General features: G+C 44.6%; 1 protein-coding gene across 1 annotated transcript in view; it reads right to left on the bottom strand.

Annotated features, from left to right (window-relative positions):
* Window positions 1-3,843: 3,843 nt before the first annotated feature.
* Window positions 3,844-22,673, bottom strand: part of lactb (lactamase, beta) — a 72,061-nt gene continuing 53,231 nt past the window's right edge. The window contains exons 4-6 of the mRNA XM_063070999.1: window positions 17,176-17,425; window positions 16,028-16,193; window positions 3,844-9,326 (exon numbers count right to left, since the gene is read on the bottom strand). Of these exons, the coding sequence (XP_062927069.1) occupies window positions 8,717-9,326; window positions 16,028-16,193; window positions 17,176-17,425 (1,026 nt within the window). The 3' untranslated portion in view covers window positions 3,844-8,716. The remainder of the gene's footprint in view (window positions 9,327-16,027; window positions 16,194-17,175; window positions 17,426-22,673) is intronic.

The following is a 22,673-nucleotide window of genomic DNA, read 5'->3' as shown; positions in this document are numbered from 1 at the left end:
TGCTGAGTATCTGCCCCTGGACTGAGGAGGAGGGGCAATGGCGCAATCGCCTTTATTCAGGGTTCTGTGGGAGGAGCCACAGGGGCAGTCAGCAGAGGGGTGTGTCCAGACAGCTAACCCAGTTACAACATATATATATGGTTTACCACAGCTGCCTGACCTGCTGAGTTCCTCCAGCATTTTGTGTGTGTTGCTTGGATTTCCAGCATCTGCAGATTTTCTTTTGTTTGTGATCAGACTGTCTTACATACTGGATGTGTACATTGTGATCAGAATGATAGAACACACTAAAAGGCTGTATGCTTTTTACTCTTGTAACGCTAGTACAGCCTATGTGCAATTTGTTATAAAACTGATTTTAACTTTTTTGCCTTGGTCTGAACATTGATATAAATATTTCCAAAACACTCTGCAGCTGAATATAGTGAAAATAAGTTTTAAACAATTTAACACTTGGTATTTTTGAGCAAAATAGAAATGTATGTTTTTTAATCTGGAAGGATTACTTTACATTCTGTGCAAATTGTGGTAAGCACCTGCATTTCTCTTTTTTGACTGAAGTGCCACGGTCATAAAAATGCATGTATCATTTGAACAGAGAATACCTAAAAGAAATTTATTTACATCAAGTGATTCTGCAGAGCTCATCGAGTCTGGACTCTGGAAACCCAAAAGGTCGAAGGCCGAAGTTGGCAAGTCCAGATATAGAGGGCGAGTCTGGGCCTAAGGCTGAAGGCTGGAGGTCTGATTAATGCACGTCTGGGAGTCTAGGCCAGTCGCTAGAGGTTGGAGGTCCAATGTGTGCAGGACTGAGAGTCTAGGGCCAAGGACTGGAGGCCCGGAGGTGGCCTGTCTTGCAGCTAGAAGCTTCTGTGTGCGAGGGCTGGGAGGGTGGAAAAGGGGTTTGTTCTGCTGTTGCTGTCTGTGTTGTGTTACTGAATTCAACATTGTGGACATGTTATGTTGGCACCAGAAAGTGTGACGATACCAGCACACATCCATGAGTGTGTTGGCTGTTAACAGAAACACATTTCACTGTATGTGACACATTGGATTTTGTAAACATGAGTGAATGGCTGCTAGGTTAATGACACTTAATTAAATTCTTTCTGATCTTGTGGGATGTGAGGTCTGTTAGTGACTGTTGATAGCTGAATTCATCCTTCAGGCTTATCACTGATATGTAAACATTGATGTACTTTGTAAGCCCAACATACGTTGTGTGCCACAGGATGCCAAGGAGTGACCATTAAAAAGTCTTATTGATTTATGAGGGTATGCTGAGCACTATTAATAGACACACGTGTTGGTTGAATGAAAGAAATCAGACTGTGTTATTTGGCAAGAACAATGAGTTGCCTGTCTCTGTGAAGCATGTGGACATATTGGACAACTTTTTGAATTTTCTTTGGACTTTGCCCAAACTGTGACTGGCAACATAATCTGCCATTTATAATTGATTATGGGGTGGCACAATAGTGTAGTGGTTAGCACAAAGCTCAACGGTACCAGAGACCGGGTTAAGTTCCTGCCTCTGCTGGTAAGGAGTTTATATGTTCTCTCCGTGACTGTGTGGACTTCCCTCGGGTGCTCTGGTTTCCTCCCACATTACAAAGACGTACTGGTTGGTGGGTTAATTGGTGATTGAAAGATGTTTGGTGACTAGGCTAGGATTGAACCGGGGGACTGCTGGGCAGTGCAACTCGAAGAGCTGGAAGGTCGACTCTGTGTTGTATGTCGATCCAAAAATAAATACAGATGGACTGAGGCTGTCCTCTTTTCCCTCGGGACGTGCACCTGATTGATGGAATGGGAACCCTCACGGTGGAGAGGTGTCTTGTTGGCTCTATTAGGGCCAGCTGAGAGTCAGGCTGTTGCAGAGTCTAGCAGTCTATTACCCCAACTTGAAGGGTCAGATGTTGATCGAGAATGGGCGCAGGTTAAGGCTACTTTTAAATCCTGGCAGCGGCAGGGACAATCTGGGCACATGAGGAACGGAAGTGGGAATGCTCCAAAGCAGCCAACGACTGTGCCCTAGCAGTCGGTATCAAAGAACTCCTCTTCCCCTCTTAGTAGAAAGGAAATGCTTCTGTCTCTGCTTGAGGCAGGGTTGGGTAAGGAAGGAATTGTCAGAGTACTGACTGGCAATCTTTATGTGCTACATTATGAGCATTGTGACCCAGGTGAGTTGCATTCTATAGCCCAGACAGACGAATTGGACCCAGGATGGCAGGTTATTCAACCAGTCACCTAGGGGTATGGCCAGGGCTGGAGGACTGTCACTGTTGCTGTATATTTTAAATTTATTTTTTATTTAGACATACATAATAGACCCTTTGAGCCACATCACCCAGCAACCCCCGATGAGTCTGATTTAACGCTAACCTAACCACGGGACAATTTACAGTGACCAGTTTACCGACTGGGTACGTCTTTGGGAGACCCGGAGGAAACCCAGGCATTCCACGGGAGGACATATGGAGATTGCCGGGACTGAACTCTGAACTCCGACACCCCAAGTTGTAGTAGTGTTGCGCTAACCAGTCAGTGACCATGGCACTCAGGGGCAACTCATATTCCTGGTGTCCCAGAGGGAGACCTGAGACCATATGTACCTATTACCCCCTGGTGGTCACACAAGCAGTGGTGAATCGCCTTGTGGACACTGGGGTTGAGGTTACCTTATTACATGGGAATCTGGATCTATTTCCAGGGCAGCAAGGGCATATTCAGGGATATGGGGGATCGGTTACGAATGCTGTATGAAAAAAGGACCATCTTGCTACTGGCGAGGGGCCTCCTTGGTCTGTCCACGTGCTCATCCCCCAGGTACCTGAAAGCATTTTGGGAATTGATTTGTTAATGTGATTCTCTGTCACAACAAACCTTTGGCAAATTTGCTTTTGGTATTAGGAAGGTGTCCATCCTGGTGGTGAAAGGCAAAATGGGAACCTGTCTTTATGTCCTTGCCATCACAAGTAGTAGTTATCAAGCAATATCGTATCAGGAGGGCATAAGGACATCAATGAGACAGCCAAATCCCTCCTAAACCTGGGGGCACTTTGTCCTGCTTCATCACCTTATGGTAGTCCTGTCTGGCTAGTTCGGAAACCTGATGGTGCATGGTGCATGACTACTGACTATCATTATTTAAATCGGTTTGCCCCTCTGTTGGCCACAGCTGTTCCAGATGTTGTGACCCTGAGTGAGGACCTTTCTAGTGAAACTGACAATTGTTATGCTGTAATTGTTTTCTCCATCCCTATTGCTGAGCAGTCCCAAGATCAGTTTGCTTTCACACGGAACAGCTTTCAGTGCCCTTCTACATGACTTCCACAGGGATATGTCCATTGCCCTACTGTTTGCCACAGAGTGGTGGCACAGGATTTGCGTAAATGTGTCCTATCCCTGAGCATTAAGTTACCCCATACTGTGTATAGATGGAGTGCTGTCGCAGGGGTCCTCTGACGAGGAGCTTCCAAAGTCCTTCATATTTTGAATGATCACATTCGATACAGGAAATGGGAAGTCAACCCCAAAATTGAGCAGGACCCAGCTACAGCTGTTCATTTTCTGGGAATACAATAGATGAATGGCAATAGGATAATTCCGGATAAGGTCAGAAATAAGATCCTAGAAATAGTACCACCTGCAACAAAGCAAGAAGCCCAACGTTTTGTTGGCCTTCTGGATACTGGCAGCGCCATACACCCCATTTGACTGTGCCTCTGACCTTTTTTTACAAAACTATGAAAGTTTATTTACAACACATATACACAAGGTATAGACATTCAATATTTACAAGACAGTAAGTATACTTAGATTAAAATATTGTTAAATATTGTCTATAAAACAGTCAATAGACTGGGCGGGGCCACCGCTCCCAGAAATCTGCCACTGTACCCATTGCGACCGCGTGCTCCCTGTCCAAGGACAGCCGGGCACAAACATATCTTTGGAAAAGGGGCAGGCAGTTGGCCCAGACAATGCCACCCCCCACCTAGACCAGTGAATGGCCATCTTGGCCAGGCCCAGGACCAAGCCCACCAGGAGATCCTCTTCTCAGCCCACCCTGTTCTGACCTGGGTGCCCGTAGGTGAGGAGTACAGGGCTGAAGTGCAGACGGAACCTCCGCAGCAGCCCCTTGAGAAACTCAAAGAGCGGCTACAACCTCTCACACTCCATATAAGTGTGGTACACTGACTCCTCCCGCCCACAGAATGGACAGGTGGATGGGGTGTTAGTGAACTTGCTCAAAAACCTGTTGTATGCTACTGCCCGATGCAACACCTTCCACCCCAGGTCCCAGGTCCCCGGTCCCCATTGTACAGGGGAAGGACCCCTGCATAAAGAGACTTCCACTGGGGACCTCCTCCGCTGCCAGATGTTAACACGGACCGCCAAGGCGTGTCCAATCATCAGACGAAGGCAAGGAAGTGAAAGGTGTGCAGGAGCAGCTCGTACAAGAAACGCTTCGGAGCGTCATGGAACGGCACGGTGAGCATTCCCACGAGATGACTCACGTTATGCAGGACCCACTCCCATGTGGCCCCCGAGGCCTGGGTCTGACAAGCAGATCGGCTGGTGGTGCAGCTGAAAGCCCTACTCTTCCCTGCGCTCCTCTGTCCTTCGTACACTGTGTCCAGAAAGAAATTTATTTTTGTATGGGGCCCTGGACAACAATCAGTTTTTTGAGTCTGCAAAGGAGGCCATCGCCATGACCTTACCCCGTCTCCTCGTTAAGAAAGCCTCCCCTTTGAACTGCAAGTTTCTGTGAGAGATGATGTGGCTGTCTGGACCCTGTGGAGAAGTATGGAGGAAAGAATATGCCTCAGGGTTTCATGCTGCCACCAGATGCACTGCATTTGAGAAACAACTGCTCGCCGGCCACTGGGCTTTAGTAGAGACTGAGACACAGATGGGGGAGTTCCCTTTTCTCTCTCTGCCCTGATCTTCCCATTGTGGGATGGGTACTCTCTGACACACTCTCAGACATGCACAACAGAGCTCAATTGGAGAGTGGAAATGCTATCAGACAGACTGGACGGATTTAGTGCAGTATATGAACTGGTTGCTCAATCTGCTGCGGCCACTCTGGCCGACGTCTGGCCCATTGTGTGGGGGGTTCCTGTTGATCTTCTGACTCCTGCTCAGCAGCAGCACGCCTGGTTTACCAATGGTTCCGCAATATGGAAGAAAGGTCATTGTTGGGAAGCTGCTGCCTTAAACCCCCCCCACCAACCAGGGTTTGAAGGAGGGCACTGATGGGTTGAGCCAATATGCAGAACTTGTAGCAATGCATACTGTCATTATGCATGAAACCAAAGGAGCCCATATTTATACCATTGTTGCTAATGGATTTGCTGTCTGGTTGCCCAGCAGTCTTATACTATGCTTATGGGAGTGAAGTTACGGAACCAATCATCGCACGCGTCTTACCATTACAGTTTACCATGCTCACCGATGACAAGATTTAACAACATCGCTGACAAACTCACTTGCACTGAAAGGTGACATCTAGCTCTCAGCCCACTTGCTCGGTGAGTCTTTGAGTCTTCTAGTCAGCTGGGGCTTACGGGTACTGTGGAGTGGTCTAGGCAGCAAGGATTATTCCTTCCCACTGACGTAGCTCATACAGCGGTTGGGAATTATGGGCTATGTTTAGAAATTAAGGAGCTACAGCTTCCAAAGCAACCCTTGGCTGCCATTCGTCGTGGGTGTGCTCCTGCTTAGATTTGACAAATAAATTATATTGTTCCCCTTCCTTTACAGAAGCAATTCCAGTACCTCCTTCACTATGGTCTTTTGATGGCAATACCTACTGTTAAAGCAAGGTATAGAACATCTTGTTTCTGCATATGACAATCCCCTTGAAATGCAATCCGATAATGATTTGCACTGTTCAGGTTCCAAGCCTGCCTCTAATGGTGTACGGTGGGTTTTCTGTGTTCCCTATTAATCTTGGGCCAGGGATCTGATTGAACAAATAAATGGCCTATTAACACAGCAAATAAAATTATTTATTTCTGCCCATACCTTACCTGGATGGTTACCTGTCTTTCCCCATGTTTTGTATAAATTGAACAACTGCCCCTTGAAAGCACATATTTCCGTTTCTGTTAATGACAGAATAATATATTCCTTTTGTTCCTGACAGCACAACTGAATGCACAACACAAACCAATTCAGTTCTGCAAGGGCATTAAGGTGTGGGTGACATACCCGTCTCTCCCTCCAGTGGAGGGTGAGATTATTGCTGACAGACAAGGAAATACAAACTGGGTGATGGTACAAGGACATCCTGTGTTTCTGGGTAAGGGAAAACTGACTAAGAGAGAATGAAATCATTTCCATCTCTCCCCTTTTGTTTTTAAAAACATTCCTGTCCGAATGTTGCTTTATTCCGTTTTAATACTTGTCTTGTGTTTTGTTGAATGTCGGAATTCTGCTGAGACCCAACGATCCATTGATAACCTTGTGATTTGTGAAAATGATATAATTGTTCTGGGAAAAGACATACATTATACGACGTGTGCTAATTGGAGGTATGGTGGGCCTATAATTCTGAGGGAATGTTGTACACCTAGAATGTGTGTTTCAATGTATATTTGATCACTAAATCTGAATCTGAATCTAAACAGACTGAGCCTACAGCATGGGCATCCGTTATGTTATGTACTCCTGGGGTTCCTTTTTGCTGTGGACTGTCACTTTAAGGCACAAGAAAGAACTGAGACTAACTTTTGGATTTCTGCTGAGAGGGAGAGGGGCAGAGTCTGTCTTTCAGCTCGTGTTTACACTTTTACAAGGACACTGACTACTGCTGTCAGCTTTTGGGTTTTTGAAAAGAGAGAGAGAATTGTTGTTCAACACAGACACCTTGTTAAAAAGAGAGAGAAAGAAAGAGAGAGAGAGGCGAAGACTGCTCACAGTTTGTTTATACTTTGCAAGGACACTGGCAGCTTCCAAGTTCTTAGAGAGAGAGAAGGGCGGAGCGTTTGATGGACAGCTGGTGTTCAGCACAGTGAGATAAGTAGAAAGCCACTTGTTAGACCTACAGGCACATGGTCTTGGACACTGAATGAGCTTTGTTGTGCCCACAGAAAAGGTGGGTTTTGGAGGATCGATCAGTGGCTCTCGCAGTGTTAAAAGGGTGTGACCGATGGGGAGTTATTCGTGTGTCCAACCCTCGCCTGGGTTATTAATTCCACCGCAGAAGAACGGTCCCCTTTGTTGTGGTCACAGTCGGTGACTTCTAAAGGATTTCAGAGGACAACGGGAAGATCGACGGCGTCAGCTCACCTGAAGTCTCAAATCTCTCTCTCTCTCTCTCTCTCTCTCTCTCCATTACTTACCAACTCAAAACCACAAACTGAACTGAACTTTACTCATCATCGTAAGACTATCTATTTACCCCTGGTCTTGAAGAAGCTTGGTTTTCATATATTTCCACATATATATATATTCATTGCTAACCTGTTTGATATATATGCATTTATATTACTGTATTGCATAGTTACTAATAAATAATATTAGTTAATAGCTATACCAGACTCAAAAGGGTTTTCCACTTCTGCTGGTTCTTTAACCTGTCACGGGGTACATGACAGTTAGAATATAATAGTTTGCAAAGTCTATAAGAGGACCAACGGGAAATGCAGAATTAATGTTTCCTCTGCTGCATGTTTGCAACCAGGATCCTGCAACATGAGATACAATATTTCAAACAAATTTTATTTGATTTTAATTCAATTTCCAGCATCTACTGTGTTGTATTTTATCATTAATTTTCATTTTGTTTTCCTGAGACTCAAAACAGATACAAGGTGATGACCATTCAGGGCAGAAATGAGAAGAAATTCTTACATGGTGAATCTCTGGAATTGTTAACACATGGGAGCTGTGTGGGCTCAGTCACTAAATTTGTTCAAGACAGATCAAAAGATATTTCGACATCAACAAGATCAAAGGAAATGGTATTAGTACAAGATGCTAGAAGTGAGATTTGCAGTGACCTGATTAAATGATGGAACAGTGCCTGAGTCAAACAACTTGCTTCTTCCAATTCTCACGTCCTTGTGTGCACTATATACATTCCTAAAGATGATGTCAATCGAGTAAAGGCTTTAATGATTTTGAAGAAAACTTTTGTGGTTTTCATACAAAAACAAACAAAATCTCACTGTGGGATTGCCCAATACTGAACGTCTGGATACTACAAGCAGAATCTATCCGTGAATAATCAGCATTCCCAGCTTTCAATCACTGTTTCTCAGTCACCGAACTTCTTGCTTAATACCTTAAAACACAGTTCATTAACATTTTCCAATACTGTTACAAAGAAATAATGAACTATTTTTTTTAGATTTCTTTCAGTAAAGTTTATAAAACATTGCTTTGTAAAGTCATTCAACTGGAAATGATTGAACAAAATGTTTAAATGTCGGCCGTGCAAGATCTGCACTCAAGAACGACAGAATCGCAGGGATGCCAGTTCATCATTACTGCTGGATTCCAAGATGAAACCCTAGTCACTACTAAGAATGAAACCCATTTTTAAAAAAATAAATCTAATTTCACTCTTTAGCTTGAGTTATAATATCATTTATGATGCAGTGGAGGGAGAAGAGACAGATCCCCAATCAGAGTGGCAAGCTTACTCGTCAGTGAGGGTCTTCAGCACAGGAATGCCCCGTCCTCCAGCCCCAAATGCTGCTCATTCTTGAAATCTGGCTCTTTCAGTGTTTATGTCATCTGCTAGCATTGGTAGGGCAGGGGTTGGAGTGGAGGGTTCAGCACTCCTGACCTTGTCAAACTCTAATGCAATTTTCAGAGCAGTGGCGTTAAGGTTAACAGACTGCAAGTTGCAGAGGACGGCAACCACTACCCCTTGTGGGAGAGTTTCTGGATCTGATGGGCCAGGAGAAGAGATTGGAAGGACCTTGGGGAGGATCAGCAGGACACTGCTAGCGCCCACTGACCCACCAGTGTGTGTGAGGTAGTGCCTTCGTTTCCGGCACTGCCCCCACTCTTGCCCTTGCTCCACCACGCCCCAGCCCATGGCGTAGCTGCCATCTCTGTCCCAGTTCAGTTCAGTTTTCTCCACCGGTCTCCAGATCATCCTCATGGTGGCCGGCTTAAGGTAGCCTGGCAGCAATGCCTGGTGCCCATCCTGCAGCTGCCCAGCCTGGTAGCTGTAGAGCATCACGTTACCAAACTTCAGCAGGTCTTGTACAGTGGAGACGAAACCACCTCCAGCCCACTTGTATGAGCAATCCACGTATGGAGAGTTAACCAGTCGCCCCTTCTCGTTGTAAGTGTAGTACCTGGTGCAGAATGAAAATGGAAAAGATTTAATCATTTACTACAACAGCAGCAATGATTGTAAATCCCAGAAAAACCCTTTCGTTATCAGTTTTCACCTTCTGTCTGCAGTACAGAGAAAGTTTTCAGTTTCATACTGAAGTTCCCGAATCGACAATATGATCACCACATATTACTGACATTCATTGTAAGATAAGTATTAGCCAGAGAACTCGGGAATAATTCTGCAATAATTCCTTGATGTTTCCTCAGGTAGTGCTATGATACCATTTACATCCATCCGATGCAATCTGATTGCCCCAGTGGATGGTGGATCCCAAAGCTCAGGCTGTAGCAACTGAGGTTTTGTAGGATTCTCTCAATACCGGACAGTATTGATTGGACAGTATGCCATCGCTACCAGTGCATTCTGCTTTTCTTTTTATTCCCTCAATGTACTCATGTACAGAATGAGTATGTCTGGATGAGACTCAAACAAAAGCTTTTCACAATATCTCACTAATGTCAAAGTCAAAGTTGCACCATTACGTGTATGCATAAATGTAATGCAGGCAAGCATCACAGATATATAGCATTATGTAGGCAACATTCACAAGAAAAACAAATTATGCATAGTTTTTATAAGAAAGAAAAAAAACAGAAAACAGCTCATTTTAGTGCAAGATATTCAAAGTGATAGTGTTGCTGAACGGTACAGATTAGAGTTCTACTAAGAAGAGGTTTATTGTCATCTGACTGTACACACAACCAAATGAGACAGCATTTCTTCCAGACCACAAAACATATAGCACACACAGTACATAAACCAAAATATTACTATAATAAGTTAATAAAATATAATTCAAAATGTACACAGCCCAGGTAAACAGTAAACAGTACAGTATAGAGTAAGCAGCACACTGACCTAGTGACGAGACTTTGGTGGTGGTAGGGTATTCGTTAGTCCTGAGGGAAGAAGCTGTTACACAGTCTGGCAGTCGGGGTCCTGATGCTCCTGTACCTCCTTCCTGATGGTCGTGGGTCAAAGAGATTGTGGGATGGATGGTGGGGATCCCCAATAATGCTTTGGGCTTTTCGTCTGCCACACTCCTGGTAAATGTCACAGATAGGGAGGAGGGTGACCCCGGTGATACTCTCGGCGGTTTTCACTATCCTCTGTAGGGTCCTGTGGTCCAGTGCCTTCCAGCCTCCATACCGCATAATCGTGTGGCCAGACAGGATGCTCTCACTGGTACTTGAGATATTGCTGCTAACTCGTTCAGTTAAGAAGTCCAAGATTCCGTTACTGAGAGGGATGTTGAGTCCTAACGAGGACAGTTCACCTATCAGCCTCTGAGGGATGATCGTGTTAGACGCCGAGCTGAAGTCGATGACCAGCATCCTGGCATATGGGGCTTTGCTTTCCAGCTGGGCTGAGGCTGTGGCAACATCAGTGCATCGGTTTGAGCAGTAGGTGAACTGGAGAGGGTCTAATGAGGTTGGAAGGTAGCATTTTTTTTATGATCCATTACCAGCTCCCCAAAGCACTTTATGGTTGTTGAATTCAGTACCACTGGGTGCTATTCATTGATTCAAGAAATAGATGGTTGAAGGAAAGTAACTGTTCCTGAAATTGGTGCTGTGGAACTTCAAGCTTTTGTACCTCCTGCTCAATGATAGCTGTGAGAAGATGGCACGGACTTGGACAAGGGGGATCTTTGATGATGGATGTTACCTACCTGAGCAGTACCTCCAGGCCAGAATAGCCTGGTTGGGCGCTGGCGGCAGTTGATCTGGTGGCAGTAGGTGCAGTTGGCCATTCCGACAGTAATGTACTAAGGCCCTAGCAGATAGGACCACCACCATAGGCTCCTCTGCAGGGACAAGGGGGTGGGGGTGAGCTGGTAACCAAGAAGCACTTCAAAGGATGACATACCTGTGGCAGAGGAGGAGTGTAGGACAGCTTAGGCCAGATCAGATACTTCTTCCATGTGGAAAGCTTAGAAGTTACGAAGCACCACAGAAACTTCTCCACTGATTGGCTCTTTCTGAATGACCATCGGTCCGCAGATGATAGCCAGAGGACAAATTCACAAAGGTGCGGTGGAGGGAGCAGAAGGCTTGCCAGAAGAGGGAGAAAAATTGTGGGCACAATGTCCTGAGGGAAGCTGCAGACAACCAGGTCCGCTGTCTCAGTGGCTGATGGAAGCTTGGGGAAGACAATGAAGTGGACAGCCTTGGAGAACCTGTCCACCATTGTCTCTATTTCCTGAGGAGACTGAGGTCCTTTAACATCTGTCGGATGATGCTGAGGATGTTCTACAAGTCTGTGGTGGCCACGTTTGCTGTTGTGTGCTGGGGCAGCAGGCTGAGGGTAGCAGGCACCAACAGAATCAACAAACTCATTCGGAAGGCCAGTGATGTTGTGGGGAAGGAACTGGACTCTCTGACAGTGGTGTCTGAAAAGAGGATGCTGTCGAGTTGCATGCCATCTTGGACAATGTCTCCCATCCACTACATAGTGTACTGTTTGGGCACAGGAGTACATTCAGCCAGAGACTCATTCCTCCGAGATGCAACACAGAGCGTCATAGGAAGTCATTCCTGCCTGTGGCCATCAAACTTTACAACTCCTCCCTTGGAGGGTCAGACACCCTGAGCCAACAGGCTGGTCCTGGACTTATTTCCATCTGGCATACTTCACATATTATTATTTAATTATTTCTGGTTTTATATTGCTATATTTATACTCTATTCTTGGTTGGTGCAACTGTAACGAAACCCAATTTCCCTCGGGATCAATAAAGTATGTCTATCTATAAAAGCAGGAATGATGAGATAAATACACAGCCTATGTAAAGTAGAAATAATGTATGTACAGTATAGTCAGGAAGGTGAAGGCAAAACCAATTGGTGGGGGAAAAAAAAAATCAGCACGTACGCGCATGTGCACACAGGTGCCCGCGCAAGGCTTCATGGTCATGGTAGTCTTTCCTGGGGTAAAGTGTCCCGGGATTTGACTGCTACTTTTGTCCCTTATTTGGGAGTGAGAAAATTGGCAGCCCTAACTGTAAAAGACATGCTGAGGTGAGTTTAACCCTACATGAACACCCCCCCCCCACCCCGGTCGGCCGGTCTGCAAGAATATTGTCAATATTAAACCAGTCCGCGGTGCAAAAAAGGTTGGGGACCCCTGTACACTCTATCCTCATTATATGCGAGGGATACATTTCTTGAAGTTGACGCATAATGTGAAATCGCATAATGTGAATAATGATTTAAATGGAGAAAATAAGGATGCATTCCAGAGGGCTTCCTAAATATGTTTTACCTGTAACTTGTTCACATTTTTATACCAATACGACACAAAAGCAGAATTACAAGACAAAATTTGTATTATATTTAATCAATTTAAGGTAATATTCAATGTAATAAATGATAGAAAGTTAGCATCCTCTGGTGTACAGTACTCACCAACAGTGGCAGGTATGTTCGCTTCGGGAGATGAGTGGTTGTTGTGGTGTCGGGCAGCTTTACACAGATAAGGTGGATGGTTGTGGTCGTCAGGACAATATCAAGCACAGCAAGGGGTGAAGGAAGACTCACAGAACTCTTAGAGCTGCCGGCAGCAGAAAGATTACGGCGATTTGCATAAAGTGGTGAGGGTTGTTTGCTTGGCAGCATTTTGTTTTTCAGCATAAATTTGCTTGTAGGGAAGAAGGGCTGACGGCAGGGAACGACTGAAAAGCAGACTCCGTTCTAAACTTGGGTCCATATCCATCGCCATTTGTGTTCCGACTTTCGCCATTCCCTCACTGTTGGTAAGCTCCCGGGATTTTCAAAATCGTCTGTTGCTTGCAGCATCTGAGAGATAGTTTGCCGTAAAAAAAAATACGTACACCTTGAATGTGGATTACAGCGGTCGAGTGGTTGAACCAGCGATGTTGTGTTAGGCGGCAGGAAACGCACTGTTATGTTAGGATGAATGCTGTCCAAATGTTTAGGATGGGCTGGCGCATTGTCAAGCAACAAGAGAATTTTAAAGGCAAGATCCTGTTCCCGGCAGTAGATGCCACGCTGTTTATAATTTCCAACTTTTTTTTAAGTGTTAAAGCGGTTCTCTGCTGCTCGGCTGACGGCCCAAGACATGACATCGGACATTTAGGAGGCATAATCAAATATTTCAAGCACAAAATCACTGCACCGTAGATAAAACCAACAGAAGTTTAAGATTGTGCATCCACACCTTGTCAAAACCAATGCAAGAATGGCAGGAGTGAAATTGTGAGGCGCACGCTCCTAACTTGTATTGGCGGGAAAGCTGTGCTTCTCGTCCCAACAGTGAGACTGTGAAGTGTGTGCACATGACTTGTATTGGCGGGAAGGCAGTGCTCCTCACATAATTGTGAATTTTGGACGCATATAACGAGACCCTGGTAGAAATAGGTTCCTTGCATAATTGTGAATCCGCATAGTCTGAAGACGCATATAACGAGGATAGGGTATAGTAGGAGATCGTGAAGTTGAAATTGTTCAAAGATGAGAGCCCAGCGAGCCTGTGTGGGTTGAGTTAGTGGGTCAATGTATGAATATTAGATCTTGGTGGTCAGTCCAGATCAGGAAGGTCTCAATGTTTCCCATCAGCAAAGGTCTCCATCCCTCCAAAGCCCATTTAATAGCAAGTAGCTCCATAACGGTGGTGTATGGCTGAACTTGCGTGAGAAGAGGGGACAAAGGCATGTCTTCCCATCCAGTCCTCTCTGGGACAGGATGTCCCTGGTGCCCACATTAGATGTGTCCACTTCTACCAGAAAAGGTCCAGAGGGATTTAGATGGTGGAGAATGGGAATGGTGGTGAAATGGCTCTTGTGCTCCTCGAACGCTTGGTCTGTAGCAGCAGGCCTGGTTCTCCATAAGGTAGGCAACTTGGTGAGGGAGGTGAGAGGAGTGGCGATTTGACTGTAACTTCTGATGAAACGACTGTAGAAGGTGGAGAAGCCCAAGAAGCAGTGTAGCTGTTTGAGGGAGCGTGGTCGGGGCTATTCAACGACAGCACGCACTTTCCCTGGGTCCATGGTTATGCCTTGGGTCGAAAGGGGGTAAACCAAGAAGGCAATGACCGAAGTGCAGAACCCAAATTTTTCTAACTTGCAGTACAGTTGATTTTCGAGGAGACGCTGAAGAACTGAACAAATGAGATAGATGTGGTCTTGCTGGTTCTCGCAGAAGGTGAGGATGTTGTCAAGGTAGAGAAACACATACCTGTGTAACATGTCTCTGAAGGTCTCATTAATGGGAAATGGCTAGACTTGGAAAATTCAAAAGGAGTCACTAAGTATGCATAGTGGCCAGTGGGTGTTATAAACACCGTCTTCCACTCATGCCGATGGTGAATATGGATCAGGTTGTACCTGCTCTGTAGATCCAGTTTGGTGAAGATCTTGACCCTGTGGAACGTTTTGAATGTGCTCTCCCTCAAGGAGAGAGGGTTGCAGTTCTCAATGGTGATTTTGTAATGCCCACAGTAGTCAACAAAGAAGAATCCTGTACTGACTGGGTGCTAGGATGGGTGAATGAAGCCATACTCCAGTGCTTTAGCAATGTAGTCATTCATGGCTTGGGTCTCAGGAGGAGAGAGAGAGAGAGAACTGACAGCCTTGGGGAGAGGTGGAGCCCAAGAGAAGGTTGAGCGCAGTGTGGTCTGTGAGGTGGCAGGGTTCTGGCGACCCTTTATTTATTATTCAGAGATAAAGTGCAGAACAGGCCCTTACAGCCCAACAACCCAACTATTTAACCCTAGATTAAACCCGAGACAAGTTACAATGACCAATTAATCCACTATCGTTGGACTGTGGGAGGAAATGGAGCACCCGGTGGAAAACCGAGTGGTCATGGGGAGAATGTACAAACTTCTTACAGAGTACACCAGAATTAAACTCAGAACTCTTATGCCCTGAGCTGAAATAAGGTGCTGACTTTCCTTTTACTGAAGGTGATGGCTAAGTCATAATATTCCTGTGAGAGCTTGGTGAGGTCGAGAGTTTCCTCTGTCTCCCTACACACAACAGGCAACAAGGTAAACTTTAAACAGGGAGAGTGAAAGCTATAAGTAACTGGTTGAGTGTTCAATGAGTGAACAGAGTGTGGATGAGAGCTCGGGTTAAATAGGCTGCAGGTGATGAGTCTGGAATGAGCGACAGGTGAATCCTATTAGCTGGGTGGAGATTGAGGGTGCTTGCATGTGATGGTGTCAGCTGGAACAAGCCTGACATACATGAATTGTCAAGGAAGTGTTTAGACAACCAAACACTAGGGTGTTTGAGAAGGTTTTAAGAACCATCACTGTCAAAATTCCCAAGTGACAAAATATTATCACTTGTAAGACTGCCTACCTCCCTCTCTCAGAAACGTGCGGATCTCAGCTCAATCCAGTGCATCTCAGTGCTTGACTATTTAAACTTCTAACTTCTATTGCTACCATACCATCTGTAATAAATTTTTTGGACTTCCCTTCTTTCAAGTGTTACAGCTAAGGTGCTAGTAACCTTTCAGATCTTCATCTTCTCTTGTTTCTGCCCAATTGTTGAGGGCGCTCTGGGCCTTTTCTCCTCCCAGTGCTGTTTACAAGGAGCTACTATGAGAAACTGAAACAAAGGAGGACACAATCCATTTGAAAGTGGAGTGTGTTGACAGAAACATGGTGGAGCTCATCAGCAGACCTTACCTGGCTCGGTTGTATATGATTGGCTCATTTTCATCTGGCACAGTTCTGAGCATATCAAGATCCCGGAACAGTTTAACCATCAACTGCAGGAAGTTTTGTTGGGAAGCCCTCTCTGCTATAGCACCAAGAAGGGTCCAGGCATGTGTTGAATACAAGAACTGATGCCCTGTGAGACACAGAGGTGAAAAACATCATTAATTTTGTAGCAGAACGATTGTCTACGAAGATTTGTGCAGAAATTCAAATTTGCTGAAATTAACATTCATAATCTCAACTTTTTTTCAGGTGATTATGGGATGGCAGGGAGTGGGTAGGTGGAGGCAGGAGGACTATGCCCGTTTTTCCTTCCACTGCAGTTCTGATGCCCTGAATACGTTTTGCAATCCACAAATTAAGGATGATATCAATGTACATTACAGAAAAGATTCACAAGGACTTTACTGTAACTAGAGGGCTTCGGCTATGACGACACTAACGGCGGCATTTTTCCTTGGAGTGTAAGGGGCTGAAAGGTGACCCCAGAGGTATATGAAATCATGAGGGACATGCATAAGGTAGATGGTTACAGTCTTTTTCCTAGGGTACGGGAGTATAAGGCTAGATAACATGGGTCTAAGATGAGAGGTAATAAGGGACAAACAACAGGAATTCTGCAGATGCTGGAAATTCAAGCAACACACATAAAAGTTGCTGGTGAACGCAGCAGGCCAGGCAGCATCTCTAGGAAGAGGTGCAGTCAACGTTTCAGGCTGAGACCCTTCGTCAGGACTTCGTTTCGGCCTGAAACGTCGACTGCACCTCTTCCTAGAGATGCTGCCTGGCCTGCTGCGTTCACCAGCAACTTTTATAGGTAATAAGGGGTATGTTTTTCCATGCAGAGGATGGTAAGTATAAGGAATGAGCTGCCAAAGGAAGTGGCCGAGATGAGTACAATTACAATTACAATGTTATAAAGGACATTTAAACAGGCACAGGAACAGGAGAAGTTTAGGGGAATACAGGACTAGCATAGGTAGGCAATTTGTTAGCATGGATGAGTTGGGCTGAAGGGTCTGTTTCTGTGTTGTGTAATTCTTAAGTCTTTTACTGTTAACACATTTTGAACTGAAACCTAGAATTCTGCTCCATAATTAGCATTTTTTTTTTACCAGGTTTGAAAACCAAGGGGTCATTCTCAAAGAGCTTCAGTGATTTTGAAATATTCTCAAACTTTTCTTTGATGTAGTATTCTTCATGTTCAAACTCCTTCTTGTTCTGACGAGTTTTTGGCTCTGCAGCATCTTTAACAAGCTTCTGTCCCTTGTCTTTTCTCTTTTGTTCCTGTATTTTCTTAACATCCTTCTCATAGTGTCGTATGCCACTCAGATGGGACACCAACAACCTTACGGTTATCGTTACCTATTGAGAGAGATTTAATGGTAATTTTAGTAGGTTGTAAAATATTTTAAATCATTTATAATACATTAAGATGGTCAAACTATTTGAATCCACATCTAGCTGACACATATTTATATCATTATAACTTGCTTATGTAAAGTCAATACGATGTATCTTTAATATCATATCTTTTTATATGGAATGAGCTGCCAGCGAAAGTGGTTGTTGCAGGTCCAATAACAACCGTCAAAAGACATTTTGTTAAGAACATGGATAGGACTGATTACAGGGATATGGAGGTAAATGGGACCAGCTTGGTGGACACCATGGTCAGCATGGACAAATTGGGCTGAAAAGCCTGTTTTGTTTTATGTTATTCTCTCACTCTGTAACTCCAGGAGTGATAGAGCCTCATTTTCAGCTCAGCTTCCCAGCACATCAAACTGCAGTCAATTCTAATTTCAATTTGTCATCAGATTTGCTGTTTAAGTATAAAATTGTGAAAACTATCTGTGAATTATACTGGCGTCCTTTCCGGGGGGGAGTCTCGTACTCTCAGTCGCTTCACGCCACAGAAACTGGCATAAGCACCAGCCTGATGGGCCACAAGACTCAGGACAGACTTTGACTTTGATAAATGGAATTACATTTGCAAGACCTGATCCAATTACCTCCTCTGCACTGGACGACAACCACTCCCAGGTGTCTCCATGTTAAGCCACTTGCAAATTAGTAGTCTTAGCTATAGCTCAATAGATCCCAATATCAGTTGAATCAATCCATTATGTTTACCTACTCTTTAACTTGAAATCTGACTACTGCACTGTTAGATAACAACTTTTGGATATGATATTAAAACTAGAGCTTGCCTGCTCTGCCATGTATACACAAAAGATTTCAAGATGTTGAAGAAGAGCAGCTGTGTCTCAGAATCATATGATTCAGAAACAGGTCCTGCTGCCCACTGTTTACTCCTACTGTCAGACACCCACTTACACTAATCCTACATTTTATTCTCCTTACATTCCCATTAACTTCCCAGATTCACCTGCATCTGCTCACACTAGAGGCAATTTACAGTAGCCAATTACCTGTCTTTGAGATCCAAGAAGAAAGCAGACCGCTTGGAGAGGAACCAAGAGGGAGATAATGCAAACTCCATACAAACCACAACAGAAGTAGGGCTAACCTCGAATGCTGGAATTGGAAAGCAGCAGCACTGAGTACTGTGCACTCTGTTGCCAGGCAGGGGACATAAGCAATGAGCCATCCAGGAATCCTGGTCAATGGCAGACATCTCACCTCTCCTGGAAGTTCCGGGAGTCTCCCGCAAATTAATAGTGGCTCCCTGTTGCCCGCAAATTATATACAATATCACGGAAATCAATTTTTTTGAGAGCGAGCGAGAGAAAACAAGAGAGAGCACGAGAGCAACCACGAGAGAGAGAGAGCACGCGCTAGCGAGAGAGAAAGCGAGAGTGCTTGAGAGCGCGCGAGCGACCACGAGAGAGAGAGAGAGAGAGAGAGAGACAGAGACAGAGAGAGAGAGAGAGAGAGAGAGAGAGAGAGCATGCCATGGCAGAGTGTTCCAAAAAAAAATAAAACGTCCGTCACTGCAGACTACACTAACGTGTACCCCTTGCCTAATAGGGGTCAAAAATAATGACAGTGTTGCTCGCTGCACTGTTTGCAACAGTGACTTTTCTATTGCCCATGGTGGGTTAAGACTGTAAAAGACATGTTGAGGTGAGTTTAACAGGTGTCATTCGTTTATTAGCATAGCTAACATTATTTAAACTAGCTGGCTACCTGCTAAGGAGCTACTCTATTGCAGACATCCCACCCCTCCCGGGAGTCTCCTGCAAATTGATGGTGCTACCTCCCTGAAATGAGTTTTTGCAGGGTGGGATGTCTGCAATGGTGCTGAGACCGATTTACTTTTCTGTATAAAACAGATATGCACCTAACCTCTTTTAAGTTACAGAAGGTATATTCTCTGTTAATTTGCTATCCTGCATTACTCAAACCACTTCTGTGAAATCTGTATTCCCATTCCCTCTCTTTCTGTTTCACTACACTGCTTGATTTTGTCTTGATTCCCTAAAGTGACCTCCTGTTCACCTCCTCCCAGGAAGGTTCTGAGCTCAGCAGCTTCAGCCCAAGCCTCACGTCTACTCAGCAGAACAGTGTTCAAATTCCATTCGCCACTCTGTGGGTACATGGCTACTCCTACTTTGATTGTCTCGCATATCCTCAAGCACAGAGCTGCCAATCTTCGCTGCACTGCCATCCCTGGCTGTAATTTCTCTTTCTGCTCCTGATATTACTGTGAATTTCCCTGAGAACATCTGCTCCCAATTTACACTTCCAAATTCTTGCCTAATACCCTCAAAGAACACAGACAGTATTGTTACCATAAACTACCCTGAGATTCAATTTCTCGCAGCATTCATGGCAAAAACACAATGGAATTAATGAAAAACTACAAAGACCGTGAAACAACCAATGTGTCAAAGAAGACAAACTGTAAATACAAAAATAAATAAATAATACTGAGAGTATCAGTTATAGAGTACTTGAAAGTGTGTTGAGGTTGCGTTGAGGTGAGTGAAGGTATCCACCTTGGTTCAGGGGCCTGATGGCTGCAGGGTAACATCACTGTTCCTGACCTGACGGTGTGGGGCCTAAGGCCTCCTGTGCCTCCTTCCCAATTGCAGCAGTGAGAAGAGATCATGGGCGTCTTTGATGATGGGCCTTGAACTACAGCTACTTCCCTCATCACAGGTGTCCCCGGCTTTTCGAACGTTCGCTTTACGAAACTTCACTGTTATGAAAGACCTACATTAGTACCCTGTTTTCGTTTTCAGAAGGTGTTTTCACTGTTACGAAAAAAAGCAGTGCGCGATAAAAGGCAGTGCGCACCCCGAGCAGCCGCTCTCCCCCGGATTCGGAACGGCATTGCTTAAACACGAGCCTGTGAGCAGCTGTTTGCAAGGTGAGTTCTAAGGTATCGGAAAAGCTTAAAAGAGCTCGTAAGGGTGTTACACTTAGCGTAAAACTAGACATAATTAAGCGTTTCGATCATGGTGAACGAAGTAAGGACAACGTGAGTTTGGCTTGTGGAAGCTGACGAACATGATGTTGAAGAGGTTTTGGCATCCCATGACCAAGAACTGACAGATGAAGAGCTGATGCAATTGGAAGAAAAAAGGATAACAATCAAAACTCAATGAGTAATGATAAAGTACGACTTTAATTTTGAAAGGGTACATCGGTTTAGGGGATATTTGCAGGATGGTTTGAGTCCTTACAAAGAACTGTGCGATAGAAAAATGCGCGAGGCTCAGCAGTCAAGCAAGCCTTCCACATCAGCCAGAGCAGACGACGAACCTCGACCTTCGATATCGAGGCGGGCAGAGATAGAAGAAGATGAGCTGCCTGCTCTAATGGAAAGAGAAGACGAGTCCACCACCCCAACACCCGGGCCGCGGACAGATACTGAGCCGCGAAGAATGCAGCGGTAGCCGGGATGCACCCAGCACATCTTTAAGAAAAAAGCCGAAATAAACATGCTAATTAATTAGGTGCTGCCGACACGTAATTATCGGCCCAGATCAGAGATGATGCAATCGGAAATCAGCACTGATCTGGGCTAACAATTAGGTGCCGGGCGGCACCTAATTAATTAGCATGTTTGTTTTGGCTTTTTTCTTAAAGATGTGCTATGTGCCTCCCGGCTACCGCTGGACCCCTGCATGCTTCGTGGCAATGTATTGCTCGGCGGCCTGGAGGGTGGGGGCCACTGCATGACCCAAACTCCAACTCAAGACTAACACACCATCATCAGTGTGCTCTGCGCTGTCTTCCCGATTCCGGTAAGTGATACTACACTGTACATACATTATTTCTACTAAGTGATACTACACTGTACATACATTATTTCTACTTTATATCGGCTGTGTATTTTTACGTGTTATTTGGTATGATTTGGCAGCTTCATAGCATAAAGGTTACTGGAGAGCACTTGCGCCGTATTCTTGCCAACAGCACTTGCATGAGATTTTCTGCTGACGGCGCTTGCGTGAGATTTTTGCTACGGAGAACAGTTCAGTAATGATTGTGGAAAAGTATTTCTACTTTATATAGGCTGTGTATTTATATCATTCCTGCTTTTACTATATGTTACTGTTATTTTAGGTTTTATGTGTTATTTGGCATGATTTGGTAGGTTATTTTTGGGTCTGCGAACGCTCACAAAATTTTCCCATGTAAATAAATGGTAATTGCTTCTTCGCTTTACGACATCTTGGCTTACGAACAGTTTCAATAGGAACGCTCTACCTTCGGATGGCAGGGGAAACCTGTATTCCTTTATTCTGCATGATCTATTCCAGACAAGATGGCTCCTGTGTACAATGCTCCTTCAGTCGACATCTCCTGGATAGATCATGAAACCATATATTTTACCTCTCTTAAGTCTTTTATGTTTTTTTCCGTCTGGAGTGTGATTTGCAGTTTGGAGATCGTTTGGGTGTTTCAGGGCTCTGCAGTCTCTGAGGGGATTCCGGGAGGCAGAGGCAGTGCCTGGGAACCGCGTGGCGAGAAGGCTGTGAGCCAATGTTCGACTCCATTTCGCTGATTAAAGTGACGAGGGAGATTGAAACACCGGCTACCTGCCTTTTTATCACTGGTGAGATCGTCTGCTGCAGGAGAGGGGAGACTGTCTTTCTATCACTGGTGAGATCACTCTGCTATGGAGAGGGAGAATGTTGCCCAGGTTTTCTATGTTTGGATGTGGACTTGGACTGTGGACCTTTTTCCCAGTCATAATGGTATTTTTGTATTCTGTGTTTTTCACCTGATCTTGTTTTTTTTTTAAGTAGGGAGAGGGGAATTTGAGAGTCAATGTTCCGTTTTTGTTTGTTTTTTTGTGCGAGGAGGTGGGAGCTGGGGTTGATGATCGAGCTGCCTTTCTTTACTTTCTTGGTTTCATGGCTTTCTGGAAACTTAGATAATAAATGAACCTTTGAAACTTTAATTTATAATAATTTTTGTTTTTACACTATACTGCTATTGTAAAATAACAAATCTCACATTATTTAAAACTGTGCTAATAAAGCTGATTGTTATCATTTGTTCTTGAAACAACTGTCAAAACCCTAATCATTAAAGTTTCACAATGCTATGGCCACTTTGATCACTGCAACAGAATGGACTTTGCTTTTTTTGTTCTAATTGTATTCTTGTAAAAAAAATCTAATTTACGTTT

Source organism: Mobula hypostoma, chromosome 18, assembly GCF_963921235.1.
Source record: "Mobula hypostoma chromosome 18, sMobHyp1.1, whole genome shotgun sequence".
In the NCBI taxonomy this organism is placed as follows: Eukaryota; Metazoa; Chordata; class Chondrichthyes; order Myliobatiformes; family Myliobatidae; genus Mobula; species Mobula hypostoma.
Note: the sequence above shows the minus strand (reverse complement) of the source record. Positions and strands in the feature narration are given on the sequence as shown.